This window comes from Dysidea avara, chromosome 1 (assembly GCF_963678975.1).
Source record: "Dysidea avara chromosome 1, odDysAvar1.4, whole genome shotgun sequence".
In the NCBI taxonomy this organism is placed as follows: Eukaryota; Metazoa; Porifera; class Demospongiae; order Dictyoceratida; family Dysideidae; genus Dysidea; species Dysidea avara.
This window is the reverse complement of record NC_089272.1, coordinates 2,298,777-2,323,936: the sequence shown is the minus strand read 5'-3', so window position 1 is coordinate 2,323,936 and position 25,160 is coordinate 2,298,777. Positions and strand designations below refer to the sequence as shown.

General features: G+C 36.8%; 3 protein-coding genes and 1 pseudogene across 9 annotated transcripts in view; 3 read left to right on the top strand and 1 right to left on the bottom strand.

Annotated features, from left to right (window-relative positions):
* LOC136252533 (uncharacterized) overlaps nt 1-14,154 on the top strand; it is a 64,444-nt gene extending 50,290 nt beyond the window's left edge. The window contains exons 7-12 of one of the 3 annotated variants that reach the window (XM_066044996.1): nt 3,523-5,480; nt 6,233-6,257; nt 6,758-7,096; nt 9,325-9,417; nt 12,373-12,459; nt 13,640-14,154. In XM_066044996.1, the coding sequence (XP_065901068.1) occupies nt 3,523-5,480; nt 6,233-6,257; nt 6,758-7,096; nt 9,325-9,417; nt 12,373-12,459; nt 13,640-13,929 (2,792 nt within the window). In that variant the 3' untranslated portion in view covers nt 13,930-14,154. The remainder of the gene's footprint in view (nt 1-3,522; nt 5,481-6,232; nt 6,258-6,757; nt 7,097-9,324; nt 9,418-12,372; nt 12,460-13,639) is intronic. The other 2 variants (XM_066045005.1, XM_066045016.1) reach the window with 2 other exon arrangements.
* Nucleotides 1-25,160, top strand: part of LOC136252779 (uncharacterized) — a 151,293-nt gene that overhangs the window by 69,696 nt on the left and 56,437 nt on the right. The window lies entirely within an intron of this gene.
* Nucleotides 1-25,160, bottom strand: part of LOC136252554 (serine/threonine-protein kinase ATR-like) — a 151,722-nt gene that overhangs the window by 81,909 nt on the left and 44,653 nt on the right. The gene's annotated exons all lie outside the window — the stretch shown is intronic.
* On the top strand, nt 17,550-23,503 carry LOC136246931 (uncharacterized; annotated as a pseudogene).

Here is a 25,160-nt window from a genome sequence, read left to right as displayed (position 1 = left end):
CTTCAGACCAAATAATTTTGGCCTCTAGATACAGGTGGCTATTATAGAGAAAACCTCCATCAGTAGCATTTTGGTGGTTGTAACTGCCTACAGGAATGCATCATATCCTATAGACAAGAGAGAATGCAACTACACACAATACAAACATTATGGACAAAGTTCAAACATGGCGTCTTGTGCTTATGATGATTATCTTTAATTACATCAATCAGTGATACACAGAATGAACTACTACTACTACTCCATCGTAGGCAGCAAAGCTGAAAAGCCATTAAGTCAAAGGAATACTGTAGCTTGGAATAGTCCATTGAAGTGATTTCCTGCTACTAGTGAATGTAAAAAGGCTGCCCTGCCCTGTTTGTATTACTGTTCTTCCGTTGTGCCATTCAACTTATAGTTTTGCTTAGTCATACCGGTACTGTGATGTGCTTGAGCATGCACCTCCATATAATGTTATAATAAGAAATTTTAAAAGTTATTTTGTTATAATGCTTGACAGCCACACTTGAATTTTGCTGTTTACAGAGTTACATGCTCTCCTGTCTATAGGACTTGATGTGCTCCCAGTGACCATTATTGTGTAGGTAATCATTATTAAGAAACTTGCACCAAGGGTAATGTTCCATTTTGTTAACAATTACCAATACAGAATTGGGAAGGTTGGCTTGTTGTGAATATTGTTAATAGCCATTAAATACTTTTAGCAATGAAGCTAGGAGTATTCATTGAGAGGCAGGAAGTGTGACAATTTTGTAACAGTGCCAACTATCTATTGTGTCAGATTATTGGCTAAACAATTTACTTTATCAGGCAGGGACTGCTATATGATACAGACCACTGTGTATATTTGAAATATATGACCATGGCCGCTGTACAGAAGTAACTGCTTGATGTTTCATTGTACATTCATGCCAAAATGTTAATCTACAGATATTATATACAGCTAATACAGTAATTATGTAGGTACACAACATTAATAATGTACCCAGTTCATACGTGCGTTTATATAAAGGTGTTGTGGGGTGTGTTATCACTAACTAATAGCCCTACACCTACTGCATGTGCTTGATGCATGTATATATCACATGAGAAATCATGGTCACGTGAAGGTCTTTTCTTTATGCGAGCTTTACGTACTTCACACTACAAAAATTACAGCATTAATAGTTGTTATCCACAGCATTACCTTTAATGAACTATAAGCTGGGATGTCTGTTCTAGCAGGTGTTCCCAAACTGAGTGTAGATCACGTGAATACCACACTGCATTCATGGTTGGCCACTTTGATTTTCAACATCCTTGTTTGTTTCTCTTCATAAATCAACTTCACCACAAAGTCTTAATAATGTCTGGTTGAATTGTTGGTATTCAGCAACTCCCATACACTCGCACACTACATACAGTGTGACTGCCTTCTTAGACTTAGATCTGTTACCACCCTCAATTTGAGTTAAATCTTTCCCACATCACGCACTCTTTCTACTGTTCAAACTTCTCACTGCACGGGATCCAGAAAATATTTGAACAACAGATATCACGTGCAAGCAGAACAGAAATAAAATTACAGGCACTGTTGTGTTTAATACAGTGCCTCATACAGTACAATGAATGCTTGATTGCGGTGGACTGGTGATGCCACACCCCAGAGTGCTTTTGTGTGATGGTTGTATGGCTTTTCATATGGAGGTATGCTTTTCTGTGTGTATATATAACTTTGGCTGATTGGCTACTAGTACTTGGCCCAAAAGTGGGAGGGGCCAAAACATGCTTTTGAAAATAGTGTGGGGGCCTGGGCCACCCTGGTTCTGACACCCTTGTATCTAGTTGATTGAAGATGAATATGTTATTCATGATGATAGCAATACTGAGCTTACATCAGAAATAAAAGGTCACATCAAAGATGACATTGAAAACCATTACAGTTTCAGTAAAATAAATCTTCTATGTGACATTTGCCCATTTCTTGACCTACGATTTGAAGATTAGTTTGATTCAGAGCATATTGCTGTATGTACACTGCTGGAAGAAGTAGAATCCATCAATATTGATATGACTCAACAACCTGCAGAGTCTGAGAGTGACAGCAAGAAAAAAGAGAAAAGTTTTTGTAGCTATAACTCATTAACATCAAGTTCCACATTCACCAATGTGTCTGACAGACTAAAAGAAGTGGATATGTATACATGCAGTATCCAGTCTTGGACATTGATTCATCACCTCTGGAATGGTGGAGGCTTGAGTAGAAGCCAAGACCACTGCTTGCTCTTGTGGCACAAAAATATTTAGGGCTATTTACAAAAGTGTTCCTTTAGTGCATCTGTTGGTCAGTCAAAAACGAAACTCTTTAATAATATGATCTGTATCTGAATGAGCACTGATAGGACTTGTTAGAAGCAGAATGAATGCAAAAGAGTCCATCCTTTTGTTGAAATAGCAGTATTGAGAAAGGCCAGTCATTAAAAAGCAATTACAAAAGTATAGCAATGCTATGACATATAGCTGGTTAAGGAATAGTTAATGTGCATGTAATTTTTCATAAATTAATAACTAATTATTTGCCCACAACCATTAATACAGGCTGGATAAATGGCTTTAAAAGTAGTGGAACTTCTGCGTGTTCCTGATGATGTCAATCACAACAATGTGTATGTTGATACAAACTTATGCAGTTTGTGTGCATGTGCATGTGTAATACGTGTGTGTGTGTGTGTGCGTGTGTGTGTGTGTGTGTGTGTGTGTGTGTGTGTGTGTGTGTGTGTGTGTGTGTGTGTGTGTGTGTGTGTGTACGATAACTTCACAAGTGGTTACTATATAGAAGGAAATATTTGATAACGTAAAGAAGAAAACTTGATTCATAGTTTGAGAAATATTTAAAAATGATGTCTCGTTACCTTGGATAATTAACAACAAGGATTTGCAATGTCCGTGTACTCGCTAGTACAACTTTAGTTGGATGTGGTAATAGTTGTGTTGACCACACACAACAGAATTTGCTGCTTTTATTTTTGTGGTGTGCATAAATATTCATAAATTCTCATTAGGCTTTGGTACAAGTTCTCTACTTCTCCTTGCAGCTTGCAAGTTTGAACACAACAATGATTTACTGATCAACTAATATGGTGTGTTATTTGCTCCATGACTTGGCTTTAGCCACAATGAGTACATTACTTACACTCTATTACTGAGGCTGGGATACTTAACTAAATTATGTTATCTAGGGCTTGTAATCTTGCTTGTGGAACTATGTGTTCACCTTCCAGTGCCTACTATATAGTTAATTGATGAAGTGGACAATCAACACCTAATCTTCGTTTGTACTTTTCACCTTGGTTAGCATTTCTAAGATTGATACTTGTATTCCTGTTTAATTAAACTTTTTATAATGTAGGTATTTTTGAATTGTTCGAAATTTAAACCTTCCGATAAAAATTATATGATATGTATGCACATACATGAACAGATATCCAAGCATATATGTAGCATGTAAGACTTTGTTTGTATATGTTATGTATTTGTTGACAGATCAACTTAAACAATTGTATTATCAAGCCAAACATGATCTGGGATCAGAAGTGTTACATCTCTTGAAAGTATTAATATTTGGTCCCCCTGGAGCTGGAAAGTCATCCCTATTAAAAGTTCTGCTTGGTGGTGATCCTGATCCAGTACGACATAGCACTGGTGTGTGCGACAGGAAACTTGTACAGTGCACAATTGCAGTGACTTTTGCTGGGAACACATCTCAATCAATTTGGAAGGAACTTCATTTGGAAAACGAAGTACAGCGATTACAGACGAAGATAATGGAAAAGCTTGCCAATAAATCAATGGCGCTAACCAATACCGTTCATCACAGTTCTCATTTACAAATTGAAGATGATTTCTTTAGACCAAACACAGAACCAACTAATCAACATTCTACAATGATCAATCAAAATCAGTTTGATATTAAACACACCAGTGCCCTTATAGCTTGTTACGACAGTGGAGGGCAGCCCGAGTTCTTTGATGTCATGCCTGCCTTAACTACTATTCCTACTGGATATGTTATGGTGTTTGATTTGTCCAAAAGCTTATTGACCAAAAGTGTCGAGTTCTACAGAGAAGGTAAAAAATGTCCAGTAGGCAATACTGCACACTATACCAATGCAGAATTAATGAAAACTGCTTTAGCAAATATTTGGTCATCTCCTTCCTCTGTGAGTACTGAAAAAATATCCTCAAGATTGTCCAGATTTGGTCAACTGTTAGTTGTGGGAACACATTTAGATAAGTGTGGTTCAACTAGTGAGGAGCAAGATGATAAAGTAGTGGAAATTGAAAAAATCTTAGCAAAGGATATAATAAATATACCACAAACCTCAACACTTAAAATTGTAGAACGTAAAAATAAAAGTCTGGTTCATCCTATTTCCAACATTATGAAGAAAAATAGAGCTGAGGCAGCTCAAGAAATACGAACAGCAATAGAAAATATGTCAGAGTGTGAGAAAACAAGTAAAGACATTCCCATTAACTGGTTACTGTTCCAGCTAGAGATTCGACGAAATGAAAAACATTACATTACACACAGTCGCTGTATTGACATTGCTATAAAATGTTACATTAAAGAAGAAGATGTGGACACCATCCTAATGTTTTTCCATGAACTTGGAGTTTTGTTGCATTACAGAAATACCCCTGCATTACGACATGTTGTGTTTTGTAATCCCCAATGGCTTTTTGACAAACTGACTAAATTGATAGAAGTGAAGTATGATCCACCTCATGATATTGCAAAACATAACAAAATCAAAGTTGGTACATTTGATAAGGAATTTTTGAATGCCATGTACACTGAAGATTTTATTAGCAATGACGTATTCAACTATGAGCATCTTTGTGAACTATTTGTTTCCCTTAACATAATGGCTGTATTACCTGGTGAAATTAATAAATACTTCATGCCTGCTCTGTTGAACCCTGCTCCAGATAAGATAGATTTGTCAATCTATGGTAAAAAGATTTACGACACTTTGATTATCAAGTTTGAAAATGGGTACATTCCACGAGGTGTATTTTGTTGCTTAGTAGTCGAGTGTATGAGAAATGCTATTGGTTGGAGTGTTCTACATGGAGAGGCTGCTTACAAGGATTTGATCATATTTCAGATTTCAACTGACCTTGATCTGTATGTATTTCTGCAAGACAAAATAGACTCCATTACTCTCAAAATGTTTCACAAGAGCAAGATTCCTTTACAGATGAGCCCTGATGCACTGTACAAAACAGTGCACAAATCACTAACATCGGTGTGCAAACAGCTGAAAATAAACAACAACTTCAGTTTAGGATTTTCCTGCAAACATTCGTCATGTAATGGATTTGGTTATATTCAACACCATCCTCTTCTTCAAGAAATTTCTGTTTGTGAAAGATGTAATCATAGAAGTCAACTACAGGATGATCAAATGATCTGGTTCAGTTCCTTGACACAAAAGGTACATGTATGGGAGTTTTATTCAACCATTTTGGTCATAAAATTAAATTCATCAGGAAAAGACTGTATGTTGGCTTAAAATTTTGTCAGTAATTAGCATCTACATGTATCATACAGTACGATAGTACTGTATAGTAGGGACCACAAAGGTGTGCATGAAAAACATCACCCTAAAGCACCCTCACTTTCTCTGATGACCATGAAACAGTATCAGTTAGGTAAAAGTAAGCCCAGACAAGCCTTCTGATTGACCCGAAACACTTTCAACAAGTTTCTATGGAATTTTAAAACATTATTAAGCGGAATTTTCTAGTGACTGACTGAGTAACTGACTGACTAATGCTTTCAGACAAGCATAACTCAATAACGGCTAAGGATATGGGCTTGATTTTTTCACTGTTTGACATGGCTTCAGCCAAACACATGCCTTTTGGCATACCACAGTATGTTACAATTCATTTTTCATGGACTTACCAGTGCCATCCTTTGTGTTCCCTTTGCTTTGCTGACAGGATAAATGAGATGGTAACCTCATGAGTGTATTGTGAGCCATAAATCACTGTAGGAGTAACAGTGTGCAAATAGTATTTGGAATAACCACTCACCATCATGGCATACGAATGTACATAGTATACGTACTTTGACTTGCAAAGTCACTTTGTGCTGAAATTTCTCTTATATGTTCTCTCTGCACAATGTTCATGTAGTTTCTGCTGCAAACATGTGTTATTTATTTTTGTTTGTTTGGAACAGGTGCCATCACAAGAAGGACATAGTGGTATGTAAACACAAGTGTTACATATTTGTACACTGAGAATGAATCCCTATTGTACATACTGTATGTGAAATTCTGTTAAACAGTACTCTTGGCATAAATGAAGGAGCAAACTGTGTATAGGTAGCTAATAGAAAGAAGAAACTGTGTAGTTAATGGTGGCAACGGTCACAAGAACAATATGCATTGGAAAATTGTAATTTTGCCATTGAAGTTTTGTATATACACTTTAGGTGGAAATCCAGTGGTGGATTTGTGTACATGGCTGTATGTAATGTACTTTTGAGCTAGGTATATATTTGGTATTCACATACTGCTAGTTAGTTCCCAAAATAACACCAACTGAATTTTGAAATATGGATGTTAGTTTGTTATGTTTACAAACATAACTATAATATTTATGTGCTTATATTTTCTTTGCAATGATTTCATTGTACTGTTCTATGTATACTTATGCACAATTTCTAATGTAATATTAGGTGATTGATTTTCTTCTTATGTAGTGTTGTCCAACTCACAGTCAAGAGCAGCTGCAAATAAGGATAAAGAAATTTTCAGATCAAATTATTCTAAATGTTGCACTACTATGACCGATATTGAAAGTCTTGTAAAATACTTCATAACTGCAAACGTCATAAGTACTGATGATGAGAGTGAAATTTTAACAACTCCTAGATTATCTAGCAAAGTTCAACTAGTGTTAAAACACATTTCAGGTCCACTAGAGGCTGGTGATACTAAACCATTTAGAATGATGCTAGATATTATGGAAAAACATGGGATTTTAGCTACCAAGACATTAGCTATTTCAGTGAAGAAATGTCTTACGACTAAAGTGATAGGTATGCATACATCACACACTTCTGAGTTATTAATGTGAGATGTAACTATAGCACCAGCTAATTGTAATTCAGGCTACTGACTGCTCATCTAATCACTGTAAAGCTGAGTAGAAGTTTTTAATTCCTTATTTTAATCCAATTTTAAAATATGACATTAAGGCTGATTTTCCAAAATCCAGTCACGATTATTGTTATAATGTCTTACACAAGACATTGTAAAAATTAGTAGCATGGGACTGATGTTATGACAGCATGTGCATCTGCACATGCTCACATACTGTTTTCTTTTGAACCATAATTATAGAACAAACTGAGAATTTCTTTGTGAACAATGCATACAATGATTGTCTGCTATCTTCCAAGACGTTTATGTTCTATTTTAATGCTACAGTACCTGTATGCATTTGGATACTAGGCCCTAGTGCAAAGAAATGATTTACAGTATTTCAGGTATCTAGCTATGTTTGTGAACTTTTAACAGTTCTGAGGAGCTACTTGTGTGTCATACGTATATGCCAGCTGAGCAAAAACTCAACTTGTTGGCATAATTCTGTTTTTGACATTCTACATAAATAATTTTATTTACATTTTCAAAAGTAGTAATTAAAGGAAGACATGAATTGAAATATCTAATATATGGGTTTTTCTCTTCGTGGAGAGTTTTGGTCATTTAAGCTGACTAATTCTCTGATGTATAAAATGAGCTTTTTAAGATGTTCAGTTTCACAATTACTTACAAATTAGCATGTATTACTTACTTCAAAGGAAAAAGAAAGTGTATAAATGCCTTATAGTACTTCTAACAGTGCTCAGGAATGCATTAACAAGAAATGGAGGCAGTACATATATTAAGATGTATAATCCTTCAAGCAGAACCTGCAAGTGTGGAAACTACATGCATGCTTTGCTACGGTACTATTGAGCCAGGTGAATTTTGATCTAGGATAACCTACATAAAGTAGTTACTGAGGACATAAGTGTATTAACACAGGCATGAAGAAAGCTTCAATAGTGGATGGGAAATTAAGTACAAAAAGCTGAAATAGTCACTTAATTGAAACATATTAGTTGTAACATGTTCCAATTAAGGCGCTTGTTAATTGTGTGATATACGTATGTTCAGGCCTGCAGCCATCGTGTTTGTGCATAAATATCTTAGAGGTGTACCGATAATCAGATCGGTTAAAATATTGGCCATCGATATGGTAATTTTTACCAATATTGGTATCAGTACAGACCGGCAGGAGGACCGAAATCGCTACTGCTATTTATACAGTAGTAATAGTTTGTACATAAACAGATTGTGCATTGGTTTTCTACATTATTCATGTGGCTCATTAGTACCAGTGGCTTATTCTTCACTCTGAAACAAGCGATACACTACAAGACATGATTCTAGTGTTTGTTGCTGCAAAGCTTATCGCAGTCTTTACAGTGAAGCAGTTATAGAGTACCTTGTAATACAAAGAAAGGTCACAGGATAACCAAGGAAACTTGCTGTTTCTCACAAGCCATTAGAATGTGGAATAATACAGAATATCCATTTACGGCTTCATGGGAGTATACATAAAAATGTTTGTGGGTGCCTAATTGTCTGGATTGCAAAATAAAAAACCAAGCTGTATACCACCACAGGCAGAGTACAGCAATGAATACATGCACATGTTGTTGTAGGGTAGGTAAATGTACACTTTGAACTATAATGCAAATATCGAATCGACCATCGGTTATTGGCTTCTTTTGGTGGCATCAATATTGGATATTGGTACATGCCAAAAACCCATATCAGTACACCTCTATAATATCAGCCATTCACTTATACCTTCTGTTAACCTGTTAATCATGTTTTGATCATCTGTATAGTATTATCACTGAAAACACAGCAACCTGTACATACTTATTGTGTGTGAAGACTATGTATACACTGCTACACACAGCTGGCAGTTACATGATCCTACCCATGGCCTTCACAGTTTCTTATTAATGGAATGTATTTTAGCTCATTCCTAATATCACTTTTCTGCCTGCTACATAGGACTACTTTGCAGGTCTCTAGTGGGATAATGACGGGTAATATCTTACTGTCCACACAGCTTAAGAAATGCTACAAACAACTGGTGAATGAATAGGAATGCAAACTTCTGTACATGTCTGAAATATGCATCAGTATTGTACAATTCTCTCTACTATGTGTACCTTGTAGTATTTCTTTTTGTTTGTGTTGTCAGAATTGGAGGAGTCATCTTATACAAACACTGGACAGGAACCAGCTACTACAACAAAGCCAATAGCTACGAGCATTCCAAATCTTCCTAAACTAGGTATTGTACTCAAATGTGTATACCCAGATGAAATTAAATTGTGGCATAAATTACCAGACACCATAAGTAACTGTACAGCATTACAAACTTTTGGATAATGGTATGCACAATATGCTTTGATAAAGTAATACTGTCATTAAAAAACATTAAGAGACTTGTTAGAAAGTCCTTAAAATTGTTAGAGACCTGCTGGTAGAAAAACCTATAAATCTCATTTTCGGTCATTGATTCAGCCTAATCTATTGCAGCTAATAGATCGTAGTGGGTAACCAGTAACCCAATTATAGTTTAACCACTGCATTATTTTTATAAAGATGCCTAACAGAATTTGATTATGAGAGGCAGAGTCTAAATTGTAGCTACGTTTGTTACGACGAATAGACAAATCTGAAGATATCTGAAGATATCTGTTTAGAGCAGATGTAAGTGTTTTATGCCTGTTTTGTCTTTTATTAAAGTTGATACAGGTTTTTGCAATTGAATTCGTCACCTTCGCGGTTGAATTCATCGGTATTGCAATTGAATTCGTCCCGTTTGCAATTGAATTCGTTGGTTTAACAATTGAATTCGTTGGCTTTGCAGTTGAATTAGTCGGTTTTGCAATAAAATTCGTCGCGTTTGCATTACAATTCACCATAAACAAAATGGCTCCAAGAAACCAACCCGTTCATTAAGAGATAAACTATTTATGCCTGGGAGAGTTACACTTGAGACACTAGAAGGTAATTGAAGCTGGTAGTACACGAAGTTGATAGCTGTCTGACAAGTTAATTAACTTGCTCGCAAATGACCTCACCCATCGCGAATGGCATAGTAGAGTTTGGAATGTTGTTGGATAGGCTGTAGAGGAAGAATTATTGCCTTATAAAGAGTTGTTTACTACCGTTGTACTTGAACAAGTTCTTATAGCAGCTGCTACATCATGTTTTCGTGTTTGCTCTTGCTGCCATTCTTGTTACGGATGAATTTAACTGCAAAAGCGACGAATTCAATTGCAAAACCGACGAATCCAATTGCAAACGGGACGAATTCAATTGCAAAACTGACGAATTCAATTGCAAACGGGACGAATTCAATTGCAACAGCGATGAACTCAATTGCAAACGGGACGAATTCAATTGCAAAGTCACCGAATTCAATTGCAAACGGGACAAATTCAATTGCAAAACCGACGAATTCAATTGCAAACGGGATGAATTCAATTGCAACGGCGACGAACTCAATTGCAAACGGGACAGATTCAATTGCAAAGTCGCCGAATTCAATTGCCAAAACCTGTAATAAAATGTTATACATCGATGAAGACAGGCAAAGTCAACAGTTGGCCGCTATATCCCGGATGTGGCATGGTGGACATGAGTGCATATATGCATGCACAACAGCAGAAATGGGACAAATCATGAAAAAAAGCAGCTGTCGAATGGATTGCACTGTATGTGACCTGTATAGAATAGTTCTTTGTAGTGTAAGACACCTTTGTATGTCAACAAGTTGTCAGATCGACCCAAAACGTTTTCAACAAGTTGCTACGGAATTTTTAAAGAAAAAAATCATTTAATGGAATTTTCTACTGACTGGCTGATGCCTTCAGACAAGCGTAACTCGATAATGGCTAAGGCTACGGGCTTGATTTTTTCACTGTTCAAGTCAGTTTGACATCGCTTCAGCCTGAAAGGTGCCTTTTGGCATACCACAGTACATACTGCACAATGTATTCTTCATGAACTTACCAGAGCCCTTCTTTGTGTCCCATTCATCTTTGCTGACAGCGAAAAGTGTCGATTTGGTGGTAGCACATGATGGCTTACCTTGGTAATGGAAATCATCCGTATTTTTCATAGTAGCTATTTTGATTGTAAAGGGGCTCGAATAGTTCTTGATTCGTACTGCTGTGTAACAGGTTGAACATAACCGATGACAAAGTGTAATGGATACTTCACTTTCAGAAAATAATTTATATAACTGGGACACGTGGCACCATTTCTTTCTTTTGGTATGCAGGGATTGTAGAAGTACTTTTCAAACAGTTATTGATTTGAATTGCTGTGCAACAGGTTAAACATAGCTGACAATGAGGTGTAATGGATACTTCACTTTTCAGAAATTAATTAATATAGCTGGGGCATGCAGTGCCATTGTCAGATGTGGTATGCATGGGCTCACCATTCATAATATTTGCAAAAAAAGTTAACTAACAAGTACACAAAATTTTGGAGTTTTCAACTAGACTAAGGACCATAGCACATCGATAAAAAGTACTGAAACAAGTTGGAGAATAGTCCATGATATTAAATCACAGTAAAACAATAAGAAGTGTTATATCCCTACTGTGCTCAATATATACCATAGTGGAAATGCACAGTAGGGATATAACACTTCTTATTGTTTTACTGTGATTTAATATCATGGGCTATACTCCAACTTGTTTCAGTACTTTTTATCGATGTGCTATGGTCCCTACCCTATAGTTGAAAATTCCAACTTTTTTGTGTACTTGTAGTTAGTTGGGATTCCACTGCTTGTTTGGGCTGGATTTTACCAAAGTTTAGACTTTGTTGTTTGATAACTTCATTTCGATTACTGTTATGTAAACAAAAAACAACATAGTCAGCCTCCTTAGCTTATAGCAAGTATTTAGATATATTACTAAGTAGTTCTGTGTGCTGGACTGTTAGTATAACGCTATTCGGCAATTTGGCTAGTGGTTCCTGAGAATTTGGCCATCAATTGATTTAATACATGTAGTGGTCATATTTGTACCATTATCAACTAACAGTATTTCCCAAGCGCTATGTAATTTCTCGTGAGTGCATGTAATAAAAAAACTCACTAATTAAAGGGAATGGCTGCCACACCCTTTACTCGAATTGCTCACCTCACAAGAAACAACAGTACACCATACTTTATCTATCCACAAAAGTTTGGTGTGATTATTGTTTCATGTTATTCATTCAGAATCAGAAGAATCATTTGGAGCTAGCAGAGGAGTGGAGTTGGCTACTACTAATAATTCTACTAGTATCCCAAATCTACCTATATTAGGTACAGTGTGTGTCTTATATGATCTACATATGTAAAAGTAATAATAATTATTAAGATCATGGTAGTACACCATTGTGATTGGTCAGTCTTATCACCCATGACAGCAAGAGTTTGATTTTATACTTCAAAAAGCAAATCTCTATAGGTACACTATCAAATTAATTTCACTGTCAAACCAACTGCTTTTTTGAAACTCAATGAGCATTTCTTCATACTTGCAAATACACAATAAGACTACCGCAGATTCCCTAAAATTTCAGCTTCTAAATATTCGGCACTCCCTGTGCTTTGAACGCAATGTGCTCTAAATTTCGGCAAGCACAGGAAAGTTTCTAAATATAAGTGCGCTAATTTTTCGGCACTTGGAGTACTAGTTGACGAAGGTCTCTTGAGCACTGAGGATTCCCAGTGACCTCACACAATATGCTACCTCAATGCAGGATGAAGCACCGAGTGTGAAATTGTTCAGGGAACATACCCAACGATATCATCGTGTGACGTCACGCCAGCTTAGTACTGCAAAACGATATTCGTTTCATAACTCTCCTGGCCCCACATCTCCTTGTAACATGATACACCCTCAGATAATGCTTTGTTAAGCCATGGAACACTTCATGAAGCATCTGGTAGCGAGATTTATCATGAGATAGTTTAATAATATTAGCTATTGATTGTGGTTTCTATTTTTTATTACTTCTCTAGTGTTGAAATCAGTCCTTAATATTATGCCTTGGTGATTGTATTCAAAAGTAATGTAATGAATTGACCATCTCTCCTGGATAATGTAGGCAATCATAGTATATAGCGCTGCGGCCAAGTGAGTGTTGTGGTATCGTCAGCTCCGCCTCAAGGCGTTCCTGTTGGTCCCTGTAGAAATAAATCCTGAAAGTAAGCAGTAAACGGATCGCAAATAACATAGCCATGAAGTGCGCAGACTGTATTAGGGGTAGATCCCTAAAAATTCGACAATAGCACTGGGTTGGTACATTATTATCCTAATTGTTCGGCCAGACACAAACGGAATTAATTTATTTCTGCCGAATTTTTAGGGAATCTATGGTAATTGTCCAAGAGACAGTCACAGTTATTGTGTTCAACACAGTTTTTATGCCCATATAAGGCAATATTGCATATCTGATTGCTAAAATTAATTATCTCAACTGATAATTTTTTTTTACAGATCAACACATGACCATGAATATGGCAGTGAAAATTGTCCCTAAGGTGGCTACAGATTGGGAAATTATTGGATATTGCTTGGGACTGGGAGATGAAGACATGGATGTTATCGAAGAAAGTGTATCAAAAACTGGGGACATGAAATCAGCCTGCACAAAGGTGATGAAAACTTGGATTAGGTCCACTCATGGAAGAGAACCAAAGACATGGAGGACATTCATGACAGCATTACAGGAGTTAGATATTAATTGTGATCCTGTCCTTGAGGTGCTGCTAAAAGAACCTGTTTAGTTGTTAAGGGCTAACATTATAGTATAATGCACACATAATATGTACACATTTTTACTTAGAGTCTGCTATTAATTAAGAATATGTACATGCATACACATACATATTTGTAGCACTTGATTTCCTTAATACGACTGTGTCTGTTTACTACGTATTGCACTGTTATTTAGTGTAAGCCACGCACTTTGTATTTACTTCATTACCATTTTGTGTATAATATAATGTGTATGGGCGAAATTGATTAAACTACAGTTTAAAGTTTTGAGCAGCTGTAGTTTCCCTCGAACTATTTTAAACAAAGCAAATTACTAATTTTTGTGGATAAAAATCATGACTGAGTGCATATGAAAAATTATTTTACAGTGAAAGCGGTAGTTTGTTTATATACCTCCAAGAAGAAGGCCACTTTATCAAAGGAATGATCATGATAAACTCTATTTTTACTGCATTGTAGCGATATGTACACCCATAACTCTATTGCAAAAATTAATTTTCTTACACTGCATGAACAGGCAGACCGAATGGTGTATAGGTTTAGTTGATTAATTTGATTTTGAACTTCACTTCACTGCGTAACATGGTTAAAACATGTGTAATATTTTCATGTGGCACACATAGTTTTACTAGCTAATAATTCTGATCTATACGTGACTGACCGCATGGCTTATTAAAACTGTATAACATTTGGATTATTGTTAGCTTGCAAGTTGGTTATATGATTAAGTAACTAGTGCCACACTATTGCTGATAAATTTTACCCTGTGATGAAACTATGGCAACCAAACAAGCAGTGTAAAAGTAATAAACTGACTATTAAAGTTCCACTATAGTCAGTTCTCATTTACCTGAGCCTTTGCATTTTTGCTAACACTTCTAGTAGTAGCATTGACCAGTCTTTTAACCATCTGAGAACTGTTTATCAATATCAAAAGCACGTTAATGTGAGCAACGTGAGCTAAAATAATAGCAGGTACATTAAATTTAGTATGGATGATAGAGACATACAAACTAGTTGTTTAAAACTTGAAATCATTAAAATTTAATAGATATTCCGAGGCAAAACACTGTTGGAAAAGTGAACACATGTACAAACTCTGAATCATTAACATGTTATAGGACAAATTATTATTTTGGTCTCAAAAGGTGTGGTTAACACATTCATTGTGTGCTCCCTTGCAATAATAAAGCAAATCTTGCAATTAAGTAAGTATACAAATGCATGTTTCAGTATTAATTATAATCTGGTTAACACAGTGGCAGTTATTCTATGATGCAATTTTTTTAGAAATGAAGAATGTGTACTGACTAACTTACACTTATTCAGGATCTAAATTACAAATAGTACTTTGTTAAATATTAACTAAGTAAAGCAATGTTGTATTTGAAGACATCTCAAGAGGCTGAATCATTACTTATTTTTGCTGTAGGCACTGCAGGGAGTTTATTAAATTTAGGATTGTGGGATTTGTGGCATGGTTGATATGCACCGTAGAGAAAGTTAGTTATAATTAAGCTTAGAGCAGCAACGTAAGCTTTACCGTGTTCTGATAAGGTTTTCAGATGTAATTGCCTTTGAAGACTTAGATCTGAGCCAAACAGACATTTTGCACCGTACCATTACTACTGAAGCTACCCACCCCATATGACAACCACCTCAATGAATCCCAGTATACTGATTATATATACTTAAATGATTAAATGAATTGTATAGTTTATTGGTGGAATGAATTTCTGTATACTTCTAGTGGATGATCATTATTATAAATTATTTTTAAGAAACTGAGTTTTATGTCACTGTTATATAAAGGGAATAAGTGAAAAATAGGAATAACTATTGTACAGTCATCTCTACCTCAAGCACACAGTTAGAGGTGATGCAGTATTTCAACACTGAAATAATTGTAGGGTGACTAGGGTCCTCTCCTCTCGCTACAAATTACACAGCTCTATCAGTTTCTATGCAAGCTCTAACCAGCTGTTTATAATGTATTACTCACACTGATATAATATTCTTGGAATAGTCATTACACATGTGGTAGTGACCTGTATCATACTACAAATCAATACACTTAATGGCTTGGGTAATTACTGTAAAATAACACTACAAAAACGGATCGGATTTACGTATATTTCCTTGTTTCAGGAAACTCATGGAAAGATGATCTTTCAAAGCCCTCTAACTTTCCATATATTTACATTGCACAGTAAACATAATTAAAGTTGTTAAGTTTTTAAATCATGATCAGGGGCGGATCCAGAGTTTGGAAAGAGGGGGGCACCTTTCTCAAAAACAGTTGAAGACCAAAAAAACTTACTGAAAACCAGTTGAAGACCAAAAAAAAAAAAAAAAGGTCGCAACAATAATAGCTAGTTATCCTTACCAACTATATCACGTCTGTTACGTAAAATAAAATCCTATTTATAGCTTCATAGGTAAGCTACACTGCCTCATGAACATTGTGACTACTTTATTAGAGTAATTGACTGCTCTATTAGAGTATCTCGATCTTGTATGCAATTTCGTGAAGGGGGGGGGGGGGATTTGCCCCAAATGCCCCATCCTGGATCCGCCACTGTAAATGTATGCAATGGAAGTTATTTAGCTAAGAACTTAATACTGGTGAATGTGTGCACCACTGAATGAGGCTGACTATATGGCTACAACTCGCGAACTAGACTGCTAGACGTCAAGCTGCCATGCCAACGATTACTAGTACTAGAACAGGACGTTCTGCATGGCCACTGTGACTTAGATCTAGTCTACCTATTTGGCTGTTATCACCAGGTAGTCTAGTTGAAGTCGTTATCTATTGCTAGGGACCCGCCGATTATGCTCATAATTTTACCTATTAGGCCACTCCAATTGGTAATTATGTTTCTGGTCCTTTGAAAATGAGTCCTAGGTGCGGGCGGGCGGAATTCAGCAACAAAGCAACAATGAAGTGACTGCTCAATTAGAGTACTTTTGTGATTTACTGACTGTTCTATTAGAGTATATCGATCTGTACTATGCACTATGTCCATTTCTTGCAGGTTTTCACTGATAAAATACAACTTATGGTTAGATTTAGCATACTTGTTGCAGCCCAATATTTGTTTCTGAAATCCAGGTTTTTCAAAAAGCTGATGCGGGCATTTTACCCATGTATCTCGTGTATTTCTGAAATTTAACATTCTCCAAAAAAGGATGCGGGCGGTTGACCAGAAACATAATTACCAATTGGAGTGGCCTTATGCTATGCTGCACTGCTCAAAAATTTACCTATTAGTATTATGCTTAAATTTATGCTCAATACTTACCCATTATGCTCAAATTATGCCCAATTATTTATGCCTCAGTTCTCATGCTCCAGGGGCGGATCCAGGTGGGGTGGCTTTGGGGGCTGAAGCCCCCCCCTTCATATTTAGGCTTTACTTGATCAATATGCTGAGTATTATAATGAAATTTTGTCTTAGCATAATTATATGATCACTAATAATACAAATACTCATAAAACCACCTTATAAACGTCTTTCCAAGGTATTATAAGTGGATTTATGCTACAAGTTATGCAACAAGGACCCGAATCAGCATTGGAGGTTTACAAGATCGAGATACTCTAATAGAGCAGTCAGCTAACTAGAGCAGCTCAGGTATTTCCGGCCACCATGTGTTATCGGACGCGATATTTCCTAGATGGGTGATGAAGATCAATTGTTTATAACAGCATTATGATGGTCTATCACTATAAACTCCATTCTGAAAATATGAGGGCATTTGGTTATATTGCATAGTTGTAGTGACCTTCGAAAGACAGTGTCCCAAAACATCAATACTCGGATGATCGCATGAGCGTTCGGACGGCCTGTCTCCACAGCTTTTCAAGCACTTCACAAACTAATGTGTGATGGTGGTTAGTAGAGCATACCTTCAGCTGTCCAACACTACAAGCATATTGGAATTACTCCTGTTAGAATTAGAGAAATAGCCTGACTTCCTGACTTGGTAACGTGATCAAACATCGGACTCCCACGCGGAAGTTTGTTTTCGGACGCATGCGCAATTCACCTAACAATCATAATTCAGGAAAGGTGTACCTATGTTGTTCGCCAACAGAGTGCACAGAGTGAAGAACAAGGCCGTATCATCAACAGAAGGAGTCGTTTCGACGGGTGGGGACACCAGAAAGCGCCCTGTTTACAAACAGTGGACCGAAGCGCAGATGAGTCAAGCTTTACATGCAGTAATTACATCCGAGATGAGTATTAGGAGTGCTTCACTACAATTTTCAGTTCCCAAATCAACTCTGGGTGACAGAGTCAGTGGGATTGTACAGCCTGGAGCTGTGAGTGGTCCTCCAACGTATTTGTCGTTAGCCGAAGAACACGAGCTCGTGACATTCTTGCTACGTTCTTGTCAAATTGGATATGCCCGGTCCAGATTAGAGATTATTGCTTTGGTTCAGCGAATAGTAGACAGCAAAGGAATGGACCGCACCATTACCCACGGGTGGTGGGACTCGTTCAGGAAACGGCATCCACAAGTTGTGCTGCGTGCACCAGTGTCTGTATCCCATGTAAGGAGCAAAGCGACGGATCCTGAAGTTATCATGAGATACTTCGACTTGTTAGAGGTACTTTTATTATTTTGCTTACACAGATTTATCCTTGTTTTTTGGCCTTAGGAGACCATAAAGGAAAACAAACTGTGTGGTAAGCCTGGACAGATATTTAGCATGGACGAGTCTGGGATGCCACTGGATCCGAAGCCCCCTAAGCTTGCTTGTGAAAAGGGTGGTCGTGCTTGTGCTATCAGTTCTGGAGATAAATCACAAATTACAGTTGTAGCCTGTGTGAGTGCAGCAGGCTTTTCTTTACCACCAATGGTAATATGGGATCGTAAATCGTTATCTCCTGACCTTGTAGTTGGAGAAGTTCCTGGTACTATCTATGGTCTGTCATCTAAAGGATGGATTGATCATGAATTATTTGATGTTTGGTTCAATAACTATTTTTTACGATACGCACCGTCTGTAAGACCAATTCTGCTGATGCTGGATGGCCACTCCTCTCATTATTGTCCAGAGACAATAAAACTAGCAGCAAAGGAGAAAAATTATCCTTTTTGCTTTGCCTCCCAATACAACCCACTTGTCACAGCCCTTAGATAAGGGATGTTTTAGTTCATTAAAAGAGTCGTGGAAAGTAGTCTGTAATGAGTTTATGATTGGTAATCCAGGAAGAGTCCTAACGCGATACCAGTTTTCTCAACTGTTCAGTAAGGCATGGATGCGAAGTATGACTATTTCTAATGTTGTATCAGGCTTTCGGATGACAGGGATATATCCTACAGATCGGCAGGCGTTGCTGAAATTAATTCCTGATTCGTCTAATACACTAGAGGAAAGTGGGCTGGCTTTTGTTCCTTTGATTTGTCCATCGCCAAGATGTCGTGCCTGCAAGTCATTGGAAAGTACAGAGAGCGTAAGACCGGAAAGCCAACAAATATTTGAAGAACAGGAAGAAAAGCTCTTTCAGAAATGGTATGAAGCCAACTCTAATGTTACAGAGAATGAAAGATATAATGCCTGGCTTGAAAAATATCATCCTGAGTATGTGTGGATGAAACCACTTTGTTCTACTGGAGTTCAGCAATTTCTGTCTGTTCCTGAGGCACCTCATAAGATCCCTACAGTTAACCTTAAGAGTTGTGGAAGAGTGCTGACCAGCCAAGAGAATATGGACATGCTAACAAAAAAGGCCGAGGAGAATAGAGAAGCAGAAATCGAGAAGCAAAGAAGAAAACAAGAAAGAGAAGCCAAGCGATTAGAAAAGCAAGCTGAGAAGGAGGGTATGTACATTTATCAAAGTATCCACTGTAATCACACATATATAAAGCTTGCACAAGTTTGTTTAGTTGTATGCATGCCTCATTATACATTGCATGGAGCACATACTGTGCAAATCATCTTCGTGGATTATTTTTTGTAGCTAAAGAGTGTGGTAAAGTAACTAGTGGAGTTAAGACTAAGAAAACACCAGTTACACAATCAGGTACATACTGTGGTTCATGTTGTAAACTTTCTCTAAAGAGGAATTCTACTTAATATGTAGCCTCTCATAATGAATTAGAAAATTGTAAGTTTACTAGAACTGAGGTAGCCTTGTATAAAAGACGTCTTGAGGAAGGATACGATTTTAAAACTGATGACAAATACAATGCTTGGCTTAAGCTTCAAGGTATATACATTAAGAGTGTGTTTGTAGTTGTTTAAAATGTGTAGTATACATGTAAGCATGCTTTATTGTACTTGTCATCAAACTAGGTCCTAATCTAGAAAATCAAGAACCTCAAAAGAAACGTGCAAAGGAAGCTGGGTGCAGGAGCACTAGTTCCTCCATACAGAGAAGCATGACAGTCCAGCAAAAGAGGTATGGGTCAATATTATACATTTATATATAGCATACAGTGAAAGCTTGCTTAGCAGTCACTACTTATCAAGACCACTTGTTGTAGTGGCCACCTCTAACACAATTATAAGGCCACTTCATTATTAAGGACAACAGTTTTGTTCTCATACATAAGTGACCCTATATCACTGTGAGATTTTAGTGTAATTGTAAACTGAGAATGTAACATACTGAACTTGCATTTACTGATACTGTGTATATTGTCATGTAGCAAGACTGCCTAAAAGTCCTGTTGGAGCCAAATATTGCCTTTGCAAAAAAGTGAGTTACATTGTTGTTGAAAAATACCACTGTTAGTCTAAATTCATGTAGTGCAGTCCAGTGAATGGACACACCTGGTGAATGCATGGATACGCCCAGTATAATTGAATTTTATGCCTGTTTACAAACTTGAAAGGAATGGTACCATATAGGTAGTACCAATGGTTGTGTATAGTCTAACCAGACTACAAGGCACCAGGTGTGGTTAACTAGGTCTGTTAATAAATTACTTGATTGTTACAGTAGGGCCACCTCTTTAATAAGACCAATGACCTCAGATCCTATGTATTAAATTTACTAAGTGTATAGTTTTCTGTTGCTTAAGATTGCATATCAAGAAATTTGCGGACATTTGCTATACTTTTGTTCATGGCAAAAATGTCAGTTGGAACAGGAATGTCCAATACATTTCGATTGAAAACCATGAAAAATTAAATTAATTATTGTGTACCGCCTACATCGAGTCTGTTTAGTAACTTTCCAAATTTGACAGGTGTAGAGCAACTCTCTGTGAGTACAATGATGCCAGAACAAGTCCAATTCTGGCTTGTCAAAATGGCCTAAACCATTTTGACAAGCCAGAAATTAGGTGTAGCAAATTTCCCCATACATTTTGTATTGGGAGTTTCGGGGGCATGTAATAAAAAGTGTAATAACCCACAACTAGGCACCGGCCGATTATGCCGGCATAATTTAAAGCATAATAGGTGGCCAAAAGCATCAAGCATAATGCCAGCATAATAGGGACGATGTTTGAAAAATTAATTAAATGCGCAATACGCACGCCTGAAAGAAAGCAAATATTCACTGCCAATAGTATTATTAGTGCATTTTATAATCAAAAACACGTAATACAACTTATTAAACCGTTTCTTTGTTGGTTATTCACACTTTGCAGAAATAAGATCGAGGTACTCTAATAGAGCAGTCACTTACTCTAATAGAGCAGTCAGGAAAGGCTGATATACTCTAATAAAACAGTCACTTCTAGAGCATAATTTTGATTTTGACAGCATAATTTTGAGCATAATAGGCTTAATTTTTGAGCAATGCTCAAAAGCATAATAGGTAAAATTTCGGGCATAATAGGCCGGTGCCTACCCACAACACGTGATAGATACTTCAGATTCCAAAGCAGATTTGGAAAGAGCGGTGAATAGCGATTAAGATGAGCTATAGCAGAAGGAAAGCAGTGGAAATTTAAGCTTGTCATTTTAAGGTTGAAAATCACTTTTTGTATGGCGAATTGAATGGTGGATATTTGGAAAGGAATGTTCTGAGCTATTTCAATGTCTTGAGACAGCCATTAACCTTCACTACATATTGTAATAAGTTTTACAATGAAACAAATTTTAAAGCATTGTGAATTAGTTCTGCAGGTTAGTTTGTGAAAATTCCAATGTTCCTTGATTAAGCAAAATAATGTCTATGCCATGTAGCAAACTTCTTCATATGTTTACCTGTGCATTTTAAATAAGATAATTGCAAGCACTGGTACAGCAGGCTTGCACTATTATGTTGAATTATTTTGATCCATTATTATGCACGCATTAATTTTGCCTTCATATATTTTATAGGAATCATTTGGCAGGATGATTGCTTGTAATAATCAACATGTAAGTATGCAGTGAACCTCATGCAGAGTCTATAATAAGGTCCCCCATTCTAAATTGGTCAGGCTAAAGAGTGGTAGAGTAGTGCAGTACCGCTCTACTTCGCTTAAAATTACTTTGACATAGTAAAAGGAATGTGTAAATCAACAAACCGATTTTGATATGATATAAATAAACAGCGTTGTCGCTCGCTCTATTTTGCTGGGGAGAAAACTGTTGGTTACCATAAAATCTGGGATTTACACCATATGATATTTGTGGCCTAATTTTAGAAAACTGTCGATATCAGCACATTTTTCAAAAATTGTTTTATTGGTGTCTTTGTTGTCTATAGTGACAGGAATGGATTGGCAAAGTTTCAGCTTCATAAGTTGAGCAGTGGAGGAAATATAGCTCTAGACAGTGAGATGAGCAAATAAATTGGTACATACAGAAGCCATCAAGAAAATAATCTACAGGCTTACATAAACCACCATAACTTACTGATACAACGGCATGCAGAGTTGATTCTTGGCTCATTGTGTTCACCATGTATTTGTGAATCCACCAGGGGATAGGTTTTTCCCAAGGTGTAGGCTTCTGCATTTGAAAAGGAGGGTACATTCACTCAAGAAAGATTGTCGGTAAATTCTTTCATCACAACAACGTAAACAAGCATCTCTAACTCAGAATCCCTTCTGTGTATGGAGATGAAATAAGGATTTTCGAACCCCCTATTAACATGATGATGCCCAGGATTTATCCACTGGTGTGTTAATTCACTGACCAGTGAGGTAATAAAAACTTGCATTTTTTTCTGGAGCTTGCATTTTACCCATTGTTTTTAATGCATTTTGCTTCAAAAGTACTGTGCGTAGATCGATGGTTTTTCGAAAGTCAGTCACATTTTTGTATGAAATTGTCATGACGTTTTAGTCCAAAAGTTGTCCAAAATAAACAGTTAGGAGTTTAACTATCATGGTTATGTGCAATGTCATTGCTTTGTGTCCTGTGTAGTGTTCCACTGAGTGGTACCATTTCAAGTGTGTGGGACTGACTGCAAAACCAAAAGGACAATGGTAACCAGCTCATAAATGTATGTGTGTCCAACTACCAATGAGTTGATTTAGGTATTGTCCTTCGTGTCGATTGCCTGGAAAGTAATAGCTACTGGAAACAGTCACCTTGTTATGATTTAGTATATGTGTTTAATTAACATGCTGTCTTTTGTGCATGTATAGCTATGTAATCAGTCATTCTCTAAGAAAATATTCAACCTGACTTTGTGTCAAGTATATATACATATATCTATAGCTAACTTAATTGTATTTACAAGTGCGGCAAGATGGCTTCTTTCGCGCGCATCCGAAAATGCCTTTAAGCGTGGGAGTCCGACTTTTGATCACGTTACCGAGCGAGGAAATTATGTCATATTTCCGTTCTAGTATGTACAATAACGATACACTTCTAGTGTGGGGTAGCTGAAGGTTAGCTCTGCTAGCCGCAATCACACATTAGTTTGTGAAGTGCTTGGCAAGCTGTGGAGACAGGCCGTCCGAACGCTCATGCGATCATCCGAGTATTGATGTTTTTGGATACCGTCTTTCGAAGGTCACTGCAACCACGTAATATAACCAAATCCCCTCATATTTTCAGAATGGAGTTTATAGTGATAGGCCATCATAATGCTGTTATAAACAATTGATCCTCATTGCCCATCTAGGAAATATCGCGTCCGATAATACATGGTGGTCGGAAATACCTGAGCTGCTCTACTCTAACAGAACATTCACTGGAAACATATAGTTGGTTCTGTTATGGAATTTTTCCAAATCTGCCAGCACCTATTCATGCAATGAAATGAATTGGTCTGTTCAAATGGCTTCATTCATCTACTTGTGTAGTTAATATGTATGACAATACTTAATTCAGGTTCACAATTTCCATTGAAAATGCTCTCAGATTCAATCTTGTATTGTTCAAATTTCAAAATTTTCCACTTTCAACATTATTATTCTAACATGCACCTATTCAGTGTTGTGCAATTGTGAGAGGGGTGCATCATGTACTTGGTTGTCTGTACCTACCCAAACTTTTCCATTAGCAAAATGCTTCAGAGAGCCATACCTATAATCTAAAGGCAGTATATAAAATATCTACAGGCAGAAAATATTATGAATTTTATGTGGAAATGTCTCCAAATTGCAGTGTTTTAGCATCTATTTTTCAAAATTTTCCTGGGGGGCATGCCCCCAGACCCCTAGTTCCAGCATGCTTTGCATGCTGGGAAGTGTGCTTCGCTACCTCTACCCAAGAGATTAGTACCTTGAGTTAGCCCCCCCCTTTTATAAATCCTAGATCCGCCCCTGTGCTCTACTAATAATTTCCAATTTATTTATTTATTTATTTATTATTACTTTATGGCAAGTATGCCAAGGGTCTGCAAGCAACTCGTGCTTGCAGCCTAAAACACAAGTTATACATACATTATAATTACTTTAACTAATTATAACTTATGGATAAATAATAAGTGGCTGAAGCACAAACTTACTTGTCAAAATGCATATCACAGAAAAGATCGATATACTCTAATAGAACAGTCAGCTATGTGATTGTTCTATTAGAGTTACTGACTTTTCTATTAGAGTATATCGATCTTTCTGTGATAGCTATACTATTACACAAATATTCTACCTATTATGCTAGCATTATGCTCAATGCTTTCAGACACCTATTATGCTCATAATTATGCCAGCATAATCGGCGGGTCCCTAACTATTGCAGAGTACGTGGCAGAGTAGCTTTATAATATCCGCATTTGCAATAGCGCATTATACTTCTTGGAAATGTTCGTTTATTATAGTTTACAGAAGTACAAAATTCTAACTAGCTTAACTACCAAACTAAGTACTTTAACTACAAAACTAGCTA